This window comes from Anomaloglossus baeobatrachus, chromosome 1, assembly GCF_048569485.1.
Source record: "Anomaloglossus baeobatrachus isolate aAnoBae1 chromosome 1, aAnoBae1.hap1, whole genome shotgun sequence".
Classification (NCBI taxonomy): domain Eukaryota; kingdom Metazoa; phylum Chordata; class Amphibia; order Anura; family Aromobatidae; genus Anomaloglossus; species Anomaloglossus baeobatrachus.
In genome coordinates, this window is record NC_134353.1 from 560,204,792 (window position 1) to 560,228,262 (window position 23,471).

At 44.6% G+C, this 23,471-nt stretch overlaps 1 protein-coding gene across 3 annotated transcripts in view; it reads left to right on the top strand.

The window, feature by feature from the left end:
• TTC39B (tetratricopeptide repeat domain 39B) overlaps positions 1-22,964 on the top strand; it is a 143,451-nt gene extending 120,487 nt beyond the window's left edge. For all 3 annotated transcript variants that reach the window (XM_075316945.1, XM_075316946.1, XM_075316947.1), the window contains 5 exons: positions 5,431-5,551; positions 9,416-9,527; positions 20,304-20,421; positions 21,024-21,140; positions 22,525-22,964. In XM_075316945.1, coding sequence (XP_075173060.1) covers positions 5,431-5,551; positions 9,416-9,527; positions 20,304-20,421; positions 21,024-21,140; positions 22,525-22,624 — 568 coding nt within the window. In that variant the 3' untranslated portion in view covers positions 22,625-22,964. The remainder of the gene's footprint in view (positions 1-5,430; positions 5,552-9,415; positions 9,528-20,303; positions 20,422-21,023; positions 21,141-22,524) is intronic.
• Positions 22,965-23,471: the final 507 nt, after the last annotated feature.

The following is a 23,471-nucleotide window of genomic DNA, read 5'->3' on the forward strand; positions in this document are numbered from 1 at the left end:
TGCTGTCCCCCTCCCCCTCTGCTGTCCCCCTCCCCCTCTGCTGTCCCCCTCCCCCTCTGCTGTCCCCCTCCCCCTCTGCTGTCCCCCTCCCCCTCTGCTGTCCCCCTCCCCCTCTGCTGTCCCCCTCCCCCTCTGCTGTCCCCCTCCCCCTCTGCTGTCCCCCTCCCCCTCTGCTGTCCCCCTCCCCCTCTGCTGTCCCCCTCCCCCTCTGCTGTCCCCCTCCCCCTCTGCTGTCCCCCTCCCCCTCTGCTGTCCCCCTCCCCCTCTGCTGTCCCCCCGACGTCCTCTTACCTGTCTTCACCGGCTGATCACATCTGCCTCCATCGCTGGGTCCTTCCTCCTGGGTCTTCTGCTGAGCTGTCCAACTTCCTGCCTGCTGGCTGCTGCTGTAAAGCTGTTCCTTGCCTTCTGTTCCTCCTGCTAATCCTCTGGGTACTGTGAGTATATTTTTTTTTTTTTTTTCCTCTATCCCCTTTCTATTTTTACACCTCATCCGTCCGTGCGTCCCGCATCCGTATCTGCATCCGTGGTCAGTTTTCGGCGGGACTTTTTTTCCCGTATTCCCGACGCTTTTTGTATCGCATCAGTCCGTGCGTCCCGCCGAGCGCTGATCAGGGATGCACATAACGGATCGGCATCCCTGCTCAATTTTTGGCGTGACAAAAAGCATCGGGGATACGGAAAAAAAAGTCACGCCAAAAATTTAGCAGGGATGCCGATCCGTTATGTGCATCCCTGATCAGCGCTCGGCGGGACGCACGGACAGATGCAATACAAAAAGCGTCGGGGATACGGAAAAAAAAAGTATCGCATCTGTCCGTGCGTCCCGCTGAGCGCGGATCAACATCCCTGCTCAATTTTTGGCGTGACTTTTTTTTTTTTTTTTTTTTTTTCCGTATCCCCAGCGCTTTTTGTATCTCATCCGACCGTGCCTCCTGCAGCGGCCGATCAGTGCACTGCGTCTGTGCGTTTGAGAAGTCAAATGGCGTTCCTTGTCTTCTGAGCCCCGCCATGCGCCCAAACAATTGATTTCCACCACATGTGAGGTATCTGCGTACTCGGGAAAAATTGCACAATACGTTTTATGGTGCATTTTTTCCTGATACCGTTGTAAAAAGAAAAAAAAAAAGCTACCTTGTTGCTGCAAAAATTTAAAAAAAAAAAATTTTTAAAAAAATAATTTTCACGGTTCAACGTTATCAACTTTCAGTGGAGCCCCTGGGGGTACAAGGGGCTCACTAAACATCTAGATAAATTCCTTGACGGGTCTAGTTCCAAAATGGGGTAATTTGTGGGGGAACTCCACTGTTTAGGCACCATGGGGGGGGGGGTCTAAAAACGTGACAAGGCGTCCGCTAATGATTCCAATCAATTTTGCTGTCAAATGGTGCCCTTCTCTTCTGAGCCCCGCCATGCGCCCAACAATTACTTTCCACCACATGTGAGGTATCTGCGTACTCAGGAGAAAATGGACAATACATTTTATGTTGCAGTTTTTTCCCGATACCCTTGTGAAAAAAAAGCTACCTAGTTGAAGCAACAGTTTTGTGGTAAAAAATTTTTTTTTTCTTTTCACGGCTCAACGTTATAAACTTCTGTGAAGCCCCCAGGTGTTCAAAGTGCTCATCAAACATCTAGAAAAAATATTTGAGGGCTCTAGTTTCCAAAATGGGGTCACTTGTGGGGGAGCTCCATTGTTTAGGCACCTCAGGGGGTCTTCAAACCCGACATGACGTCCGCTAATGAGTGCAGCTAATTTTGTGTTCAAAAATTCAAATGGCGCTCCTTGCCTTTCGACCTCTGCCGTGCACCCAAACAATTGATTTTTACCCCATATGGGGTATCAGCGTACTCAGGAGAAAATGCACAATAAATTGTAGGGTGCACTTTCTCTTTTCTCCCTTGTAAAAATGAAAATTTTATGGCTAAAGTAACATTTTTGTGTTTTAAAAAGTTAAATTTTCATTTTTTCCTTCCACATTGCTTTGGTACCTGTGACGCACCTAAAGGGTTAATAAACTTCTTGGATGTGGTTTTGAGCAGTGTGAGGGGTGCAGTTTTTAGAATGGGGTCACTTTTGGGTATTTTCTGTCACCTAGGCCTCTCAAAGTCACTTCAAATGTGATGTGGTCCCTAAAAAAAATATTTTGTAAATTTTGTTGGAAAAATTAGAAATTGCTGATGAACTTTGACCCCTTCTAACTTCCTAACGAAAAAAAAATTTCTTTCGAAAATTGCGCTGATGTAAAGTTGACAAGTGGGAAATGTTATTTAGTAACTATTTTGTGTGACATATTTCTCAGATTTATGGGCATAAATTTTCAAAGTTTGAAAATTGCGAAATTTTCCAAATTTTCGCACAATTTCCTAAATTTTCACAAATAAACGCAAAAAGTATCGGCCTAAATTTACCACTGACATGAAGTACAATATGTCACGAAAAAACAATGTCAGAATCGCCAGGATCCGTTGAAGCGTTCCAGAGTTATAACCTTTCAAAGTGACACTGGTCAGAATTGCAAAAAATGGCCCGGTCATTAGGGTGTTTTAGTGGCCGGGGGTGAAGGGGTTAATCTTGAGCTCCTTCCACAAGTTTTCAATTGGGTTAAGGTCAGGAGACTGACTAGGCCACTGTAACACCTTGATTTTTTTCCCTCTTGAACCATGCCTTGGTTTTCTTGGCTGTGTGCTTTGGGTCGTTGTATTGTTGGAAGATGAAATTACGACCCATCTTAAGATCCTTCATGGAGGAGCGGAGGTTCTTGGCCAAAATCTCCAGGTAGGCCGTGCTATCCATCTTCCCATGGATGCGGACCAGATGGCCAGGCCCCTTGGCTGAGATACAGCCCCACAGCATAATGCTGCCACCACCATGCTTGACTGTAGGGATGGTATTCTTGGGGTCGTATGCAGTGCCATCCAGTCTCCAAACGTCACGTGTGTGGTTGGCACCAAAGATCTCGATCTTGGTCTCATCAGACCAGAGAACCTTGAACCAGTCTGTCTCAGAGTCCTCCAAGTGATCATGAGCAAACTGTAGACGAGCCTTGACATGACGCTTTGAAAGTAAAGGTACCTTACGGGCTCGTCTGGAACGGAGACCATTGCGGTGGAGTACGTTACTTATGGTATTGACTGAAACCAATGTCCCCACTGCCATGAGATCTTCCCGGAGCTCCTTCCTTGTTGTCCTTGGGTTAGCCTTGACTCTTCGGACAAGCCTGGCCTCGGCACGGGTGGAAACTTTCAAAGGCTGTCCAGGCCGTGGAAGGCTAACAGTAGTTCCATAAGCCTTCCACTTCCGGATGATGCTCCCAACAGTGGAGACAGGTAGGCCCAACTCCTTGGAAAGGGTTTTGTACCCCTTGCCAGCCTTGCGACCCTCCACGATCTTGTCTCTGATGGCCTTGGAATGCTCCTTTCTTTCCCATGTTGACCAAGTATGAGTGCTGTTCACAAAATTGGGGAGGGTCTTAATTAGTCAGAAAAGGCTGGAAAAAGAGATAATTAATCCAAACATGTGAAGCTCATTGTTCTTTGTGCCTGAAATACTTCTTAATACTTTAGGGGAACCAAACAGAATTCTGGTGGTTTGAGGGGTTGAATAATAAATGATCCTCTGAATAAACTTTTCACAATTTAAAAAACAAATAAAAAAAGAAATAACATTCTTTTTTGCTGCAGTGCATTTCACACTTCCAGGCTGATCTACAGTCCAAATGTCACAATGCCAAGTTAATTCCGAATGTGTAAACCTGCTAAATCTGCAGGGGGTTGAATACTACTTGTAGGCACTGATATATATATTATATATATGTGTGTGTGTGTGTGTGTGTATATAATATGCATCCTAGCTTTAGGTGAGTTACTGTATATAGTTAGCTACGTGAACCTAATAAGTGATCCCCTACGAATGAGAAAACACTCGTTAATCAGTGATCAGATTTTTTACTTTTTGGCATAAAATGAATTGATATCCATAGCCTTGTGTAATTTGCGGTTGCGCTGCCATGGTCCTTTATGGGGCGAGGACATTTGGGTTAAGTATAGTTTTGTTTTCATTGGTGTTCATTGGTAAGTGTAAACAGATCCAGTTTTATATAGTTAATTGTAGCTGGGCCTTGATTTATCCATCTAAATGCACATTAAAGAGTATGTCCACTACTTAGACAACCTCTTCTCATTCCCCTTTTTTCGACGCATTTAAAAATAAGCCTATAATCACGTCCGCTGCTGCCGCGGTTTCAGCAACGTCTGAAGCTGCGTTGCAGGGGTCCACATGAAATCGTTATGATGAGCAAGCTCCGTGACCAATCAGTGCTGGCTTCCTTCTCCCACCTTCAGACATTTGAGCAGAATGTAAGCGCTGTGCTGATTTCCTGCTCAATTGTCCGAAGGCAGGGAACCAGCGCTGATTGGTTGCAGGGCCCACGTGTCATAACAACGTCCATGATCACCGGGAATGCACCTTCACACATGGCTGGAATAGCATCGGCACCAGCTGGGTCTATAGGGGTATTAATTTTTATGGGAGCAAACAAGGGGAATGCCTATTGGCATTTCTTACCATTCTGACTTTACCTATCCTGTTGATACTGTAAGTGCTGTTTTCAAAGACAATTGAGGTAGTGTTTATAAAGACTCATGTACCAGCTCAATATGAGAGTCTGAAAAGTGAGGTATGATACATCCAACATTGCGAACAGGAGCGGACACTGATAGAGGGTCCCTGTGTAAGAATAATCTATGGGCCTTTTGCAGTCAAATAGCTCACATAATGTACAATTCCACCTGCTTTGGTGGTAGAAGAGTGCCCCTTAATCCATGGAGTCGTGTGTGTGTGTGTGTGTGTGTGTGTGTAGAAAGATATATAGTATATATGTGTGTGTGTGTGTGTGTCCCGTATGACTCTGTCCCCTGTGGCTCTTGCACTATGTTTTTCTCTGAAACACTGCAGCGTTTGAGTTAAACCTATATTTCTGAACTCCTACAGCTGTGGTCTGATTCATGCTGTTTGTGGATCAGGCATCATATATCAGGTTCTTTTTAAAGGGGTTCTGTAGCTATACTAAAAATTTTACATGTAGCCTGCATAGCGTGAAAATAATTAATACATTGATTTTTACTCATCTGTCATTACACACATGAATTCTGTACAAATTCGCTCCAATAGCTTACACCACACCAGAAACCATGACTGTCACTGGAGAAATGAGAAACTTTGATTTTAATACATATTTTAGACTTCCCAACACTTTTGCCATGTAAGTCCTAGTTTTTGGCTTATAGTATGCCGAACATTTCTATGGTGCTACACCAAATCTTTTATGTATTGTATCATTTTCACCGACCTGGAAATTCATACACCCTACAACACTATTGCTATCGACTTTGTGCTGACATCTTTCAAAAGAATCCTTTTTATTTCAGGCAAGTAGAAGGTTTGAAACAACGAATTGCTGGAAAATCGATACCGACAGAAAAATTTGCTGTTCGGAAGTCTCGAAGATATTCAGCAGCAAACCCAGTGAAACTGACCCTTCCCGCTTTGGTAAGCCTGGTACATTAACCCCTTCTTTCCATTTGTTTATTTTCGGCCCTTCTACTAAGAGTTTGCTCACATCTGCGTGTATATATAATCGCACAGATTCTCGGCTCAAAAAGTTGGTGAGTAATGCGTATGTCGTAAGAGTGTGCTCTTCTTTTTTTTTTTTTTTTTCTTGTCAAGCATCCGTATGTCATGTGTATTCCATCCGTATGCAATGTGTCTTTAATATAATTTTACTTCTATAATCTATGTACATTAAAGCTAGTTATCATAAATAAAGCAATCCTATATAGATATATATAGCTAGAATAGATACCCTGCAGGTATACAATTTCCCAACCCTCCCCCTACAGATTATAACCGTTAACCCATTAGTGCCTTTCATGTGGCGTGTTTAGGACTTTATTAACCTAATACACAATTAAAAAAAAAATAGCAGCCATCAGCTGCCCCAGCAGTGGTGCATCATATTACATGAGTCAATTCTACCGCTTCTCCTCTGCTTGTTCTGATTTGCCCTGGTGTGTTGGCAATCTGGGTAATGGTAAATGCTCGAGTTCCCCATTGACTTTCATTATACTTGGTACATGAGTCAAGCCTGTGCAAGCATCCAACTACTCCGTAGGCTACATGCACACGCTGCAGTTTTTGTTGCGTTTTTTTGGTGCATTTTTGTCAGAAAGTTCTCACTTTTGACTTCCCAGCAAAGTCTATGAGAATTCAGATTTGTTGTGTTCTTGCATTTTTGGCTTGCTTCTACTGAAAAAACGCATAAAAAATGCACCAGAAATGCAGCTTCATTACAAGTGGGTTTTTTGTTTTTTTTTACATTTCCGGGACAAGTTGCAGTTTTAATGTCTGAAAGGTTAAGTGTTATAACTTTATGCCAGCTGACACAACACGGTTGACATCGACCGCAGCTACTGTTATCCTGATTGCCATTCCCAACGTACCAGGGCAATTGAAAAGAGTTGAGATGAAGTGCCAGAATTGGCACATCTAATGTAATGCAGCACTTCTGGGGCAACTGATGTCTGGTGTTCATAGGCTGGGAAGGGCCAAATAACCATGGACCTTTCCACCCTGATGATATCAACTGTTGTCTGCTGGTTATCAAAAACAGGGGAGGACCCCATGTGTTTTTTTTTTTTTTTTTTTTTTAAATTATTTATTAGGTTAATAAAGCCATTTTGTTCCACATGAAAGGCACTAAAGAGTGCAAGTTTACAATATTTAGAGGGTTTAGGAAATTATATATCTGAAGGATATCTATCTATCAATCTATCTAATTTGTTTCTATCTATTTCTCTGTTGTTTTTTTTTTCTTTTTACTGCATGCAAGAAAAAAAACAAAACTCAACAGCATACAGATGGTCTGTATGCCATCTGATTTTTTTTTTTTTTAATTTTTCCTCTCCCCCACTAAATTGGATTAGCGAGTCACAGCAGACATGCGCAGCCATACACCGCATGCTACAATTTTTTTCCTCAGCCTGATTAGAGCTGAGGAAAACCTTGCATATGAACACCACCTTATTAAGTAACAAAAGTGCGAGTGCAATGTAATATTTTTTTTTTTTTTAAACATCAGATTTAATGGGGGTGATATGAATATTATTTATTGATATCTGTGTATGTATGTATTTATTTATTTATTTTTTTGTTTTTTCTGTTTTATTTTACCATGTATAGCAATGCAATAGTAAGTCACTGTCTTCTTTTAAACCCAACCTGGCCACAGGCTGGGTTTCATACAAAATCTATGATGACAAGCACGGAGGTCTTCAACAGACCCCTGACTTTCATAGCAACCCCCTGGCAATGTGATCACAGCCGATGGGTGCATATAGTCACGAACCTCCATGCTGGTGTTGGAGGCAAATCCAGGCTGTCACCCTTTTGTGGAGTGTTTCATACACCTGCTCCTGACTGCCACCATACATGCAGAGCAGAAGTTGGTAAAGGTTTAATGTACAAATAAATTGGTAGAATATCAGTGAACTTGGGGCTTGCAATGGTAAAAGAAGAAAATAACAAGGCTAAAGGTTTTTGGCTTAAATTGAATTAATCAATGTTGCTGTGTTGTAATGAGAACAGTTGTTATAAGAACATTTTTGGAAGTTTGTGCCTACACCAATATTAGGGAAAACTCAAACAAAGGTATCCTGTGAGTAGTCTATGGGTATCGGCACATTCCAGAGTGTACATTAATGTACTACATGCAGAACGGCAATGAAATCAGTTACCGATTCACTTTAGACCTCATCATACACACTAAACTAATGTTGGCTGAATCCACCAATGTCAAAAGGTTCAGCCGATAGGATAATCTGAAGGAAGATCAGAATTCAGGATGCTGATTCTTTTGTTTTTAAGAGATAATCGGCCACTAGAGATGTCTGCTGGCAGTATTCTGAGTGGTGTGCCAATTAACTTCTTACTTGAGAACCCTTATTCATTCCCCTTGTTCACCCCATAGAAATAAATAAACCAATAGTCTCCTTTTGTTCCAGCGATGTCTGAAGTTGCGTTCACAGGGCCCATGTGACATTATGACAAGCGGGCCCTGTGACCAATCAGCGCCCCTAGTCTTTCCTCCTACTTTTGCACATTTGAGCATCCTGCTCAAATGTCCAAAGGTGGGAAGAAGGAAGCCGGCGCTGATTGGTCACGTGGGCCCCAAGGAATGTGGCTTCAGACATCCCTGCAACCGCACCCAAGGTGAGTTTGGTTTTATTTTATTTTTTACAGGGGCGAACAAGGGGAATGAGAAAGGGTTGTCAAAGTAGTGGACAACCCCTTTAATATACTCACCACATCTGTTTTTTCCGGTGTCCAGCGTCATTCTGCTCCTTTTCTCAGTGATGTCACCCCTCTGCAGACTCGACTGATCATGCTGCACTCGCATGACCTGGAAGTGGCTTTTATAATGTTAGCCTATAGAGTGTCTGAATGAGGCTCCAGAGACTTGGGCCATGTTGATACTTTTTTTTTGGGTGTGTGTTTTGCTCTTATTTTTTGTCGCAGATTATGTACCATTTGTCTACAGAACATGTTCCGTAAAGTTTTTTTATTCACCAAAAAATGTATGGTTGCGTTTGTGCACTTCTTCATTGTTTTCTATGATGGAAAAAAACGCTGCAAAAATGCAAAAGAATTGCCATGCTGCTGTTTTCAAAATTCATCAGTTTTCCAATCTCTTTGGGAAAAACAATCATGTGCAGAAGATTTCTGAAATCTCATGGTTGTTGCTGGTACTGTAAAAAGCAGCTTTTAATTTGCATTAAGAAAAACCTTAAAAATACACTTCTGAACATAGTCTTATGTATAGAAGAGCCTTCTGATTCGCCCAGTGATCAAGCTAGTGAAGAGTGACAGTAGGCGAGTATAGAAATGCATTGACTACATACATACAATACATACATATATACACATATTAGAGAAAATAAAAATGGTTAATGTGTTTGTGTTTTTTGTTTTTTTTTTTTTTTTTTTTAAGGATGTGGATCCAAGGTCTGATATTTGAAACAACAGATTGGAGACCAACAGCACATATTCCAATATCCACTCATTTTACTGCTACTGCATAAGATTATATATTTATTATAGTGTATCCTAGATTACACCACATACTCCGTATCACGTCTGTTAATCTCGGTATCGGCAGTTCTGAATTCTAGGTAGTTAATCATTCTGGGTTAATGTTTTCCACTGATAGACAACCATAATTGATTTAGAGATCTTTACATAATAAATGTAGTAAATTGTGGCAATTACAGATTGGAAGGTTTAATGACATGTCATGTTGACCTCACCAGTTTAATGTGCCTTTTGACAATTTTTTTTCTCCATCATTCTGCGTTTCAGGAAATGATGTATGTGTGGAATGGCTTCACGATAGTAGGGAGACGATCTGATCTCACGGAAAGTCTGCTGGTTACTATCGAAAAGGCAGAAAGTGCTTTGCAGAATGAAAAAAGTGAGTGTTCAACTTTATATAAAGAAAAATTGTATTGCATTGTATGCTTATAGTCAAAATTATATATTTTTTTTTTTTTTTTAGCAGATAACCTTTTTGTTAACTTTTCAACAAAATACAATAAACATTTATTCATACAAAAGTTATCCCTTTCCCACCCCCTCCCTGTCCCTAATATGACCCTAAAAAGCAAAGTCAAAATACATTCTCCTAGTCAAAGCGTAAAAATAACAATATCTAATACATTCCAAGATCTTACAGTCTGAGACACCATTTGAGAAAAAGTATATGCCCAGAGGACCAATACCACATGTATATTTCTTTTTCGCTCTATTGGGAGACCCAGACAATTGGGTGTATAGGCTATGCCTCCGGAGGCAGCACAAAGTATTACACTCAAAAGTGTTAAGCCCCTCCCCTTCTGCCTATACACCCCCCGTGCTCCCACGGGCTCCTCAGTTTTTTGCTTTGTGCGAAGGAGGCAGACATGCAAGCACAGCTCCACAGATTAGTCAGCAGCAGCTGCTGACTAGGTCGGATGGATGAAAAGTGGGCCATATAGGGCCCCCAGCATGCTCCCTTCTCACCCCACTTTTGTCGGCGGTGTTGTTAAGGTTGAGGTATCCATTGCGGGTACGGAGGCTGGAGCCCACATGCTGTTTTCCTTCCCCATCCCCCTTAGGGCTCTGGGTGAAGTGGGATCTTATCGGTCTCCAGGCACTGAGACCGGGCTTCATCCACAACTCCTGTGGAGCCTGATGGATAGGAGCCGATACCGTTCAGGGACATGGCCCTGCATCTTAAAGGTACTCTGTATCCCTATGGGGACCGCGCACAGCATCACCTCAGCTTTGCTGGGTGTGCTAGTGCACCGGGGACCGCGGCGCTGACCGGGTCTATATGTGCCATTACACACTCAGCGTCGCTGAGTGTGTTTATATGTAAGGGCTACCGCACTGACCGCCGTTGCCACGGGACACTGCGGCGTGGCTGGGACTTGTAGTTCGCCGGGGACTTTCACGCGACCGCGCTTTTACGGCGGCCGCATTTATTACTACAGTCCCCGGCTTCATTGCGGCCTAGTTTCCCTTTTTCTCTCCCGCCCTCAGCCCTGACAGGCAGGGGAAGGGCAGGACGCCGCACGGAGCGAGCAGCAATGAGGGCTGGAGTATGATTTACATGCTCCACTCCCCTCACTGTGCACAGTGTGAGCGCCCGTTTCGCGCTCTTTCCAGGCCACGCCCACAGCTTCCTCAGCTCGTCAGGACGCCGCAGCCATTCCTGTCAGCTCCACCGACGCTGCAGAGAGGGACATATTCATGGGAGACCCAGACACGGTCTCTGGTGGCCTCACAACCGCTTAGGCGGCTGGTAAGCAGCACATGTGGTGCTAGCCCCATGGTGCTGTATTGTATTGGTACATTATTTGTGTACTGTATATAATTTACACTGTATGAGCACAGTTCTTTCTGGCTATATACCCTATTGTGTTACTCAGGGAAAACTATAGCATGGCGCCCACAAAAGGCAGGGGTGCCAAAACACAGGCTTATTATGTTGCCTGCGCCGCATGTAAGACCCAGCTACCGGCAGGTTCCACTGACCCTCATTGTGTACAGTGTTCGACCCCTGTGACACTTCCTCAGCCGGATCCTCTGCTAAGAGGGGCCCAGGGGGAGCCACCTGTTGACAATGTCCAGGTGACGGGGACTGAGTTTGCAGCCTTTAAGGATCAACTCTCTGAGACTATGGCTAAGATACTAGAAGCCTTGCAGTCCAGACCGGTATCTCAGCAAAGGGACTCTGTTGAATCATTGTTCCCTGACCCCCCTCAGTTGGACCAACAATGTCCTCACGGGGTATCTCATACATCCCAGACGGAGGGTTCGGACTTAGAACCTAGCCCCAGATCGTCTAAGCGGGCCCGCTTAGAATTTCCCTCGACATCATATTGTTTAGGGTCTCAGCGGGGGGATTCTCTGGTTGATGATGCGGAGACAGCTGATCAGGATTCTGATCCTGGGAGTGCTCTCAATCTTAATTCTCCAGACGGGGACGCCATAGTGAATGATCTTATTGCATCCATTCATCAGTTGCTGGATATTCTTCCCTCAGCCCCTCCGGCGGAGGAGTCAGATTCTCAGCAGGAGAAATTTCGCTTCAGGTTCCCCAAGCGTACACAGAGTATGTTTCTAGACCACTCTGATTTCAGAGAGGCAATCCAGAATCACCATGCTTGTCCGGATAAGCGTTTCTCTAAGCGCCTTAAGGATACACGTTATCCTTTTCCCCCGGAAGTGGTTAAAGGTTGGATTCAATGTCCCAAAGTGGATCCTCCAATCTCCAGACTGGCGGCTAGATCCATACTTGCAGTGGAAGATGGGGCCTCGCTTAAAGATGCCACTGACAGGCAGATGGAGCTCTGGATGAAATCCATCTATGAAGCTATCGGAGCTTCTTTTGCCCCAGCATTCGCAGCCGTATGGGCGCTACAAGCTATATCAGCAGGTCAAGCGAAAATTGAAGCGGCCGCGCCACAAGTGGCTTCCATTACCTCCCAGACCTCGGCAATTGCGTCTTACGCTATGAATGCTGTCCTGGACTCTGTGAGCCGTACGGCAGTTGCGACCGCCAATTCGGTAGTAGTCCGCAGGGCCTTGTGGCTACGGGAGTGGAAGGCAGATTCCGCTTCCAAAAAGCGTTTAACCGGTTTGCCAATTTCTGGCGACAGGCTCTTTGGCGAGCGCCTGGATGAAATCATCAAACAATCCAAAGGAAAGGATACATCCTTACCCCAGCCCAAGCAGAACCTCTCCCAACAGAGGAGAGGGCAGTCGAGGTTTCGGTCCTTTCGGGGCGCGGGCAGGTCCCAATTCTCCTCGTCCAAGAGGTCTCAGAAAGAACAAAGGAACTCTGATGCATGGCGGTCTAAGTCACGTCCTAAAAAGGCCATTGGGAGTACCGCTAACAAAGCGGCTGCCTCATGACTTTCTACCTCCTCTAGTAGCATCCTCGGTCGGTGGCAGGCTCTCCCGCTTTTGCGACACCTGGCTGCCACAAATAAAAGACCGCTGGGTGAGAGACATTCTGTCTCACGGTTACAAGATAGAGTTCATCTCTCGTCCCCCGACTCGATTCTTCCGGTCCTCTCCGCCTCCCGAGCGAGCCGAGGCTCTTCGGCAGGCGCTGGGCACCCTGAAGGCAGAAGGAGTGGTGGTCCCTGTTCCTCTTCAGCAACAGGGCCACGGTTTTTACTCCAACTTGTTTGTGGTCCCAAAGAAGGACGGGTCCTTCCGTCCTGTCCTGGACCTGAAACTTCTCAACAAACACGTAAAGACCAGGCGGTTCCGGATGGAATCCCTCCGTTCCGTCATCGCCTCAATGTCCCAGGGAGATTTCCTTGCATCGATCGATATCAAGGATGCTTATCTCCACGTTCCGATTGCCCCAGAGCACCAACGCTTCTTGCGCTTCGCCATGGAAAACGAACACCTGCAGTTCGTGGCACTACCATTCGGCCTGGCAACAGCCCCACGGGTTTTCACCAAGGTTATGGCTACTGTAGTAGCGGTCCTCCATTCTCAGGGTCATTCTGTGATCCCGTACTTGGACGATCTGTTGATCAAGGCACCCTCTCAAGAGGCATGCCAACACAGCCCCGACGTTACCCTGGAGACTCTCCAGAGTTTCGGGTGGATCATCAATTTTCCAAAGTCAAATCTGACACCGGCCCAATCGCTGACGTACCTTGGCATGGAGTTTCATACCCTCTCAGCGATAGTGAATCTTCCGCTGATCAAACAGCAGTCACTACAGAAAGGGGTACAGTCTCTCATTCAAGGCCAGTCACACCCCTTGAGGCGCCTCATGCACTTCTTGGGGAAGATGGTGGCAGCAATGGAGGCAGTTCCTTTCGCGCAGTTTCACCTGCGTCCCCTTCAATGGGACATCCTACGCAAATGGGACAGGAAGCCGACGTCCCTCGACAGGAACGTCTCCCTCTCTCAGGCGACCAAAGCCTCCCTTCGGTGGTGGCTTCTTCCCACTTCATTATCGAAGGGGAAATCCTTCCTTCCCCCATCCTGGGAAGTAGTTACGACAGACGCGAGTCTGTCAGGATGGGGAGCGGTTTTTCTCCACCACAGGACTCAGGGTACGTGGACCCGGCAAGAGTCCTCGCTTCAGATCAATGTTCTGGAAATTCGGGCAGTGTATCTTGCCCTGAAAGCGTTCCAGCAGTGGCTGGCAGGCAAGCAGATCCGAATTCAGTCAGACAATTCCACAGCGGTGGCATACATCAATCACCAAGGCGGCACACGCAGTCGTCAAGCCTTCCAGGAAGTCCGGCGGATCTTGATGTGGGTGGAAGCCACGTCCTCCACCATATCCGCAGTTCACATCCCAGGCGTGGAAAACTGGGAAGCAGATTATCTCAGTCGCCAGGGCATGGACGCAGGGGAATGGTCCCTTCACCCGGACGTGTTTCAGGAGATCTGTTGCCGCTGGGGGGTGCCGGACGTCGACCTCATGGCGTCCCGGCACAACAACAAGGTACCAATGTTCATGGCACGGTCTCAAGACCCCAGAGCTCTGGCGGCAGACGCCTTAGTTCAGGATTGGTCGCAGTTTCAGCTCCCGTATGTGTTTCCTCCGCTGGCACTGTTGCCCAGAGTGTTACGCAAGATCAGGGCCGACTGCCGCCGCGCCATCCTCGTCGCTCCAGACTGGCCGAGGAGGTCGTGGTACCCGGATCTGTGGCATCTCACGGTCGGCCAACCGTGGGCACTACCAGACCGAACAGACTTGCTGTCTCAAGGGCCGTTTTTCCATCTGAATTCTGCGGCCCTCAACCTGACTGCGTGGCCATTGAGTCCTGGATCCTAGCGTCTTCAGGATTATCTCAGGATGTCATTGCCACTATGAGACAGGCTAGGAAACCAACGTCCGCCAAGATCTATCACAGGACGTGGAAATTTTTTCTGTCATGGTGCTCTGCTCAGGGTTTTTCTCCCTGGCCATTTGCATTACCTACTTTTCTGTCCTTCCTTCAATCTGGACTGGAAAAGGGTTTGTCGCTTGGCTCCCTTAAGGGACAAGTTTCTGCGCTCTCGGTGTTTTTCCAGAAGCGCCTAGCTAGACTTCCACAGGTACGCACGTTCCTGCGGGGAGTTTGTCACATCGTTCCACCTTACAAGCGGCCGTTAGAACCCTGGGATCTGAACAGGGTGCTGATGGTTCTTCAGAAACCACCATTCGAGCCAATGAGAGATATCTCTCTCTCACGCCTTTCGCAGAAGGTGGTCTTCCTAGTAGCAGTCACCTCTCTTCGGAGAGTGTCTGAGCTAGCAGCGTTGTCATGCAAAGCCCCTTTTCTGGTGTTTCACCAGGACAAGGTGGTTCTACGTCCGGTTCCGGAATTTCTCCCTAAGGTTGTATCCCCCTTTCATCTCAATCAGGATATCTCCTTACCTTCTTTTTGTCCTCATCCAGTTCACCAATGTGATTAGGATTTGCACTTGTTAGATCTGGTGAGAGCACTCAGATTCTACATTTCTCGTACGGCGCCCCTGCGCCGCTCGGATGCACTCTTTGTCCTTGTCGCTGGCCAGCGTAAAGGGTCACAGGCTTCCAAATCAACCCTGGCTCGGTGGATCAAGGAGCCAATTATCGAAGCTTACCGTTCGGCTGGGCTTCCGGTTCCCTCAGGGCTTGAAGGCCCATTCTACCAGAGCCGTGGGCGCGTCCTGGGCTTTGAGGCACCAGGCTACGGCTCAGCAGGTGTGTCAGGCGGCTACCTGGTCGAGCCTGCACACTTTCACGAAACACTATCAGGTGCATACCTATGCTGCGGCGGATGCCAGCCTAGGTAGACGAGTCCTTCAGGCGGCGGTTGCCCACCTGTAGGAAAGGGCCGTTTTACGGCTCTCTTACGAGGTATTATTTTACCCACCCAGGGACTGCTTTTGGACGTCCCAATTGTCTGGGTCTCCCAATAGAGCGAAAAAGAAGAACGGAATTTTGTTTACTTACCGTAAATTCCTTTTCTTCTAGCTCTAATTGGGAGACCCAGCACCCGCCCCTGTTTTTTTGTGTACACATGTTGTTCATGTTGAATGTTTTCAGTTCTCCGATGTTCCTTCGGATTGAAGTTACTTTAAACCAGTTTGTAATTATATTTCCTCCTTCTTGCTTTTGCACCAAAACTGAGGAGCCCGTGGGAGCACGGGGGGTGTATAGGCAGAAGGGGAGGGGCTTAACACTTTTGAGTGTAATACTTTGTGCTGCCTCCGGAGGCATAGCCTATACACCCAATTGTCTGGGTCTCCCAATTAGAGCTAGAAGAAAAGGAATTTACGGTAAGTAAACAAAATTCCGTTCTTCTATATGAATTTAAAGCGTACCAGTCACCAGGATTTTCCTATATAACCTAAAGCCAGTGCTATACTGGCACGATCATGCTGATTCTATACATACCTTTAGTTGTCAGCTCGGATGTATAGGTTTTGAAACAGAAGCAAGTAAAGTTTGTAAAATGAGCAGCTTTTTGAATGGCAGCAGCTGCCCACCAGCTGATAGCTGGGGAAGATTTTAATAGTGATTCCTGCCCCCATGCCTGTCCGTCCTCACCCCCCCCCCCTTTATCTTTTATTTATGCTAGTTCTATTATAGAATCATTTTACTAAGGTGCTAGAAGGACCTGTGCTAATGTCATACCCATGTGACCAGAAGGGGCGGGGCCTCAGCCAACAGAAAAATAATGTTGCTTCCTGGTATCAGCTATGTTGGCTGAGGCCCTGCCCCTTCTGGTCAAATGGGTATGACCTCAGCACAGGTCCGTCTAGCCACTTAGTAAAATGATTTTATAATAGATTTAGCATAAATAACAGGGGGAGGAACGACAGGCAGGGGGGCGGGAACCACTATGAATACCCACCTCAGCTATCAGCTGATCGGCAGCTGCTGTCATTTAAAACACAGAACCTCACATTCTATTTCATCTTTTGCCTAATGGCTTTAGATCATTGTATTTTTTTTGGGATGTGCGAGCCATGTCTTTTTCTTCATAGTGTGTTATACACTATTCTATCCCCCTCTGCTTTTTGCTTGGATCTGCACTCACCACATTTTGTACAGGTGAGTTAGATCAGCAGGAGACTGCAAGAGGGGTCAGCCTTTCTTTTTTTTTTTTTTTTTTGCTCCCAGTTCACATATGGGAGCCAGTGGGAGGTGAGTGCACAGCTCCTCACCGTGTGCTGGCCGCTGTTGTGGTGGTTTAGTGTCAGTGGGGCGGTGCAGCCTGGAGTCATGGGGGCTTCACCTTGCAGCATGGGTGCTGTGAGGCACCAGGTCACCTGCCTTGATGGCGCTTTGTCCCTGCGGAAGTGGTTAGTGCACAGTGCCGCACTAGAAGGTTTACATTAGGGACCCACTCAAGAGGTTCACCGTGAAGTGGCAGTGGGCTTAGTACAGTCTGATCAGAATGGTAACAAAGAACTTCATGTTCTATTTAATTTTTTGCCTAGCGGCTTTAGATTATTGTAATTTTTTTGGGATGTGCGAGCCATGTCTTTTTCTTCATAGTGTGTTATACAACATTCTATCCCCCTCTGCTTTTTGCTTGGATCTGCACTCACCACATTTGGCACAGGTGAGTTTAATCACCAGGAGACTGCAAGAGGGGTCAGCCTTTTTTGCTCCCAGGATGTGCGATCCATGTCTTTTTCTATATAGTGGGCAGCCATTTAAAAAGCTGCTCATTTTACAAACTTTGCTTGCCTGTGGTTCAAAACCTCTGCATCCTAGCTGACAACTAATGGTATGTATAGAATCAGCATGATAGTGCCAGTATAGCACTGGCTTTAGGTTATATAGGAAAATCCTGGTGATTGGTGCGCTTTAAGTATTCATATGTCCTCCGATCCGCTTAGTTCTCTTGGTGTAAAATTCACTAGCACAATAACCTCTTGGTCCAGCAGAGCCCTGTGTATTACACGGAGAGTCATTGATCAGGCTTTTGCCTCTAAGCCCTTTAATGCCCCTAAAATAACACCCTTGACCTTGTTAGTGACATTGGAGCTACATCAGGTGTATCGAGCTAAGGCGCCCAAATATCCTCCCACTTCTTATATACCTTCCTTTTTTGATATACATATTTTTCCAGACAACAGATGTAATAACCTCAGCCATGGAAGGACTTTTAATGATTTTTTTTTTTTTTTTTTTTTTTCCAATAAGCCGCTATTTTTTTCCGCGCCTGATACAGAATACGCAAAACAGCTAACTGATGACCCTCCGATATGAGTAATTCAGCCGTATATCCCAGAACACCAATCATAGGATCCAGTAGGATCTCACGCTGAAACATCATGTTATCAAGGTCCATTACATTTCTCCAAAACCTCCTAAGATACGGACAATTAGACATACCACCTCTCCAGCATTGCAGTTCATAAGGCCCATTCTACACCATAAGACCGCTGTTCTATATACTCCATGCAATAGAAAAAGTCAAAATTATTTTTAATAGTGCAGTTACTTTCATCATTTATTAGCAAATTATTCTGTTTTAAATGAATTTTCTAAAATGGAGAAGAAATACAAAGTCCCATCTGTAGCCTAATATACTGGAGGATTCTAAATATAAATCTACTATCAAGTCACTAGTTGATAAATGAGGAGGAATAGAAGTGGTCAGATGCCAAACTGGGATCCCTGGTTTTGATTCAGCCAATTTGTATGGGTTTTCTTTGGGGTCTTCCAATTCTCCAAGAAACCTACTGCTAGGTTGACTAATTCAAATGAATTATGGAAGCTGTATTGGGGAACACATTGGTACTAGAAAATAGGATTGCGCTCATGGTAAGCGTTTAACCCCTTAACGACCCATGACGTACTAGATACGTCATGGATCGTGTGCCGGTAAGCCCCGCCCCCTGCCGCCGGCAGGCGGCGGCGATCGGCGCACATATCAGCTGTTATCAACAGCTGATGTGTGCCTGCTAGCCGCGGGTGGAATCGCTTCCACCCGCGGCCATTAACCCCTTACATTTCGCTGCCAAAGTCTTGGCAGCGATATGTATATGGGCGCCGCCATGACAGTGACTTACCCCGCCCCCACCGGAAGTCACGTGACATGATCACGTGACTTTCGGCGGTTGCCATGGTAGCACAGGGTCATGTGATGATGCCTGTAGCTAACATGAGTCACTTCCCCTCAATGCCGGAATACTGCCGGCATTGAAAGTGAAGCAGCAAATCTGCAGTTCTCAGCTCTGTAGCTGAGATCTGCAGATAGTGCAGAGCGATCGGATTGCTGATCGCAATAGCCCCCTAGGGGGACTAGTAAAATAAAAAAAAAAAAAGTAAAAAAAAAAGTTTTAAAAAATTAAAAAAAATAAAAAAACCTAAAAGTTCAAATCACCCCCCTTTCACCCCATTGAAAATTAAAGGGTTAAAAAAATAAAAAATACACACATATTTGGTATCGCCACGTTCAGAAATGCCCGATCTATCAAAATATAAAATCAATGAATCTGATCAGTAAACGGCGTAGCGGCAAAAAAATTCCAAACGCCAAAATTACGTTTTTTGGTCGCCACAAAATTTGCGCAAAATGCAATACCAGGCGATCAAAACGTAGCATCTGCGCAAAAATGGTACCGTTAAGAACGTCAGGTCGAGACGCAAAAAATAAGCCATCACTGAGTCATAGATCCCGAAAAATGAGAACGCTACGGGTTTTGGAAAATGGCGCAAAACGTGCGCCACGTTTTTTGGACAAGCTTGTGAATTTTTTTTAACCCCTTAGATACAAGTAAACCTATACATGTTTGGTGTCTACAAACTCGCACCGACCTGAGGCATCATACCCACACATCAGTTTTACCATATAGTGAACACGGTGAATAAAATATTCCAAAAACTATTGTACAATCCCACTTTTTTTGCAATTTTTCCGCACTTGGAATTTTTTTGCCGTTTTCCAGTACACTATATGGTAAAACTTATGGTTTCATTTAAAAGTACAACTCGTCCCGCAAAAAACAAGCCCTCATATGGCAAGATTGATGGAAAAATAAAAAAGTTACGCCTCTCGGAAGAAGGGGAGCAAAAAACAAAAACGCAAAAACGGAAAGTGCCCGGGGGCTGAAGGGGTTAAAAGAAAACTGATAGTATGGCTACACAAGTACAACCCCGGAAAAACCTCCTGTCCTGAGTTGCAGCTCATACTTTCTTCATAGTTCACGTTGAAAAGGACTGAGGTAAACGCTAGTTATTGGTTTTGGAATATTTTGCATCAAATATACACAAAACAATGATGAAAATGTATATTTGAGACTCTTTTTAGAGCAGCCTGCCTCCTTCATTCGGTTGGGTTCACATCATATTTGGTCTCCAGCTAAAGACTCCAGAAGGGCTTCCATCTAAATACCAGAAAATTGGTGCTGAGACGTTCCCAAGATATTAAGGAGGCAAATAAAGTGAAAATCTGAAACTTAATACGTTGTTTGACCCTCCTTCCCTTCTGGCAGCTGGGCACAATAGCACCCTCCTGAGTGCTGAATGGAGGCGAAGCCCTAATGTGAACCTGGCCTTAGACATTAAGGTTTTGTAGGTCACCTCCAAAAATATAACCTTGCCAGTTAGTGTCTATATTGACTCTTGTCATCTATTACTCCATGAATAGTCAACATAGCTACAAAGCAGAGACTTGTATGAGTATTTACATAACTGTCATCATTTTTTTTATTTTTTTTATTTTTGTCTCCATTTTAGATCCATCTGAATACTTTGGAGATGACCAGTGCCTTGTCCAGTTACTGAAAGGCCTTTGCTTAAAACATCTAGGTAGATTATTACAGGCTGAACTTTGTTTCAACCAGGTGATTCAAAGGTAGGGCCAAGATCTAAAAGATTTTTACCAAAGTCAGCAACCTTGATGTATGAAACTGCAAAAGAACATATATTCTTTAAAGAGTAACTAAACAAATTGGGGTTTTTTTTTTTTAGCTTTCTGTTGAATCTGTACCCCGCTTTGTGTGTTTACTCAGACAGGAGGTGTGTGCTCCTGTCTAAGCTGCACACTGTTCAGCAGTTTATTGAGCAATTGGCCTTAGACCCCAGCACTCTGCAAGCAGTTATAGAGTCAAATACGACAAATTCTGTGTGTGTGTGTGTGTGTGTGTGTGTGTGTGTGTGTGTGTGTGTGTGTGTGTGTGTGTGTGTGTGTGTGTGTGTGTGTGTGTGTGTGTGTGTGTGTGTGTGTGTGTGTGTGTGTGTAAATGTGTTTGTGTAAATGTTTGTTTAAATGTTTGTGTAAATGTGTTTGTGTAATTTTCATAATGTCATGACTTTTTCCTTTTGATGTTGCGCTTTCACTATTGAGGGTTAGATGTGTAAGTGTATGTATAGATGTTATTATATTTAAGGGTATATTTGCATGTTTATATCCTTAGTTGTTTGATAACAATTCCTCTTGTTTTCTGACATTTTCAGTGAAAAGAGGCTAAAGTATGACCACTATTTACTACCATTTACTCATTATGAGCTGGGACTTTTGTACAAAGAGCAAGGAGACAAAGACAGAGCCATACGTTTCATTGAGATGGCAAAGTGAGTACTTTTTTACAGGCATTTTAATAGCACCACATGTATTTTAGTAAATGTGCATTCCTCATAAAAGAATTCTAGGCTGTCTGTTTTCATAATGTGTTATGTATTGTGACTTTACTCTGATACAAATTGTGCTCTAATAGCCATGTGAGGGCTTACTCACATAATCCTATAGCCGCCACACTTTACTATTTGAGTTACGGGATAGCATTCCCAGCCCTTCTGATGTGAACTAGCAGTAATCTTGATGTAGCCTGTTACGGTTTCCAAGTATAATCTGAATCAAACATTATTATATTAAAAATATTAGTCAACCAAGAAAAAATGTGGATTGCGGTTGTCTCAACTTGCCTCTCGCAAGATAGTGCTCCTAATTGATGACAATTTGGACCAGTGGCATGGTTGTTCAGTGTCCTGAACTATGCACTCCCTCTGCTACAAGCAGAGCTCCTGCAATTCATCCAGCTTCAGCGCATTACAAGCGCCTTGTCTTGTTTGACTGCAGAGCAACTAGCATGAAAAAGATAGGATTAAAAATCCTTCCGCACTTGAGGACGGGGATGATTTGTATTAAAGGGAAGCTGTCGCCAGATTTTTCCCCTGTGAGCTGTGACCACCACCTGAGAGCCCTTATATACAGCATTCTAGAATGCTGTATGTAATTGCCCAGATCGGTCTGTAGAATATAAAAAAAACCTTTTATTATACTTCCCTGTGGGGCGGTCCTGATGGGCGACACTGGTCTTGGTTTAGCATTTCCTCTCTTTTTGCGGTCACCATACTCTTTCGCTGTTACATGCTTGTGGATGACGTGTCCTACGTCATCCACACAGTCTGCCATTGTGCTCTTGTACATGCGCACTTCTCTCTGCCCTGCTGTGGGCACACCAAAAGTACTGTAATGTGCAGTTGCGGGGAAAGGTCAAAGACTGCCAGTGGCCGGAGTACAGTGAGTGACTGTGTGTGAATGACGCGTTTTACGTCATCCACAAAGCAAGAAGGACGGTGATCGCAAGAAGGTGGGAGGAGGCGATGGACTGAAATCAGCGACACCCATTGGAGTAGACCGTCCCGCAGTTGACTATAATAAAAGCTGTTTTTTTAAGTTTTTTATACAGATCTGCCTGGGGGTTTATATACCATATTCTAGAATGCTGTATATAAGAGCTCACTGGTGGTGGCCGCAGCTTATAGACGACAAATCTGGTGACCCGTTTCGTTAAGAACTGATAAAGTTGCTTGTTTTTATAAGCACTTTGCAATTTTACCTATTTAATAATATTGAGAGAGCACCTTTTAAACTACTGTTTGTTTTGGTTTCTGGTAGTGTTAAGTGCTTGTAACATGGGAAAGTGTTACTAATCAATGTGTGTGTTATTTGCAGAAACAATTACAAAGACTATTCCATGGAATCCAGATTACATTTCCGAATCCACGCAGCTCTTAGCAGCCTTAAAGGCACACCGCCATCAACCCCTCCATGATAAAATGGCCAGGCTCTAATTTTTGTAAATGGACACTTCATCTGAATGAATGTAGAAGCAGAATCTTTTGTTGGCGGTTACACTAGCTGAGATAGATCTACTGACTGTTATCCTGCGTGATTTGACCTGTCGTCCAATGTAGCTCTTATTTTCTATGGTAATTGTACTACAAAAAATATATATATATATATATATGCATATTTTGCATTCTTTAAAGAAAAATATAGGAAAAGTTGATATATATATTTTGTTTCATGAAAGAGATAATTTATGTCTGTACACACTTAAATGAAAATATTTTAAGACTATTTCTGGTGCAGTAAAATCTAATGCAAACATTTGCTATTGTCCTTGCTTTTTTTTTCTACACTATGGACACAAGTATGGTGACATATCATACGTACGAGTTTCGGGACATATTATACGTACACATCCAGTTCCAAATTTATAAGCATTGGTTCTCCTCTTTGCAAATGAAATGCCTTTCATTATTCAGGGAATGCTTTTGACAAGATTGTGGAGTCTGATTGTGTGAGTACCACCCCCCCCCCCCAATATTCACCCAGAAGAAAATTTGTGAGGTCTAACACTAATGTTGGGCTGGAGGGCCTGGCTCATAACCGCTCAAGTAGTCTATCCCGAAGGTGTTCAATCTAGTTGATGTCAAGGCTCTGTGCGACCAGTCATGTTCTTCCTCACCAAGCTCTCCCAACCATGGCTTATGAACTGTGCTTTGTCCTGGAACGGAAAAGGGTCTTCACCCAAACTGTTCTCACAAAGTTCAAAGCATACAACTGTACAAAATATCTTCTTTTCAGTGAAGGAAAATCTTAATTCTTCAGCATAC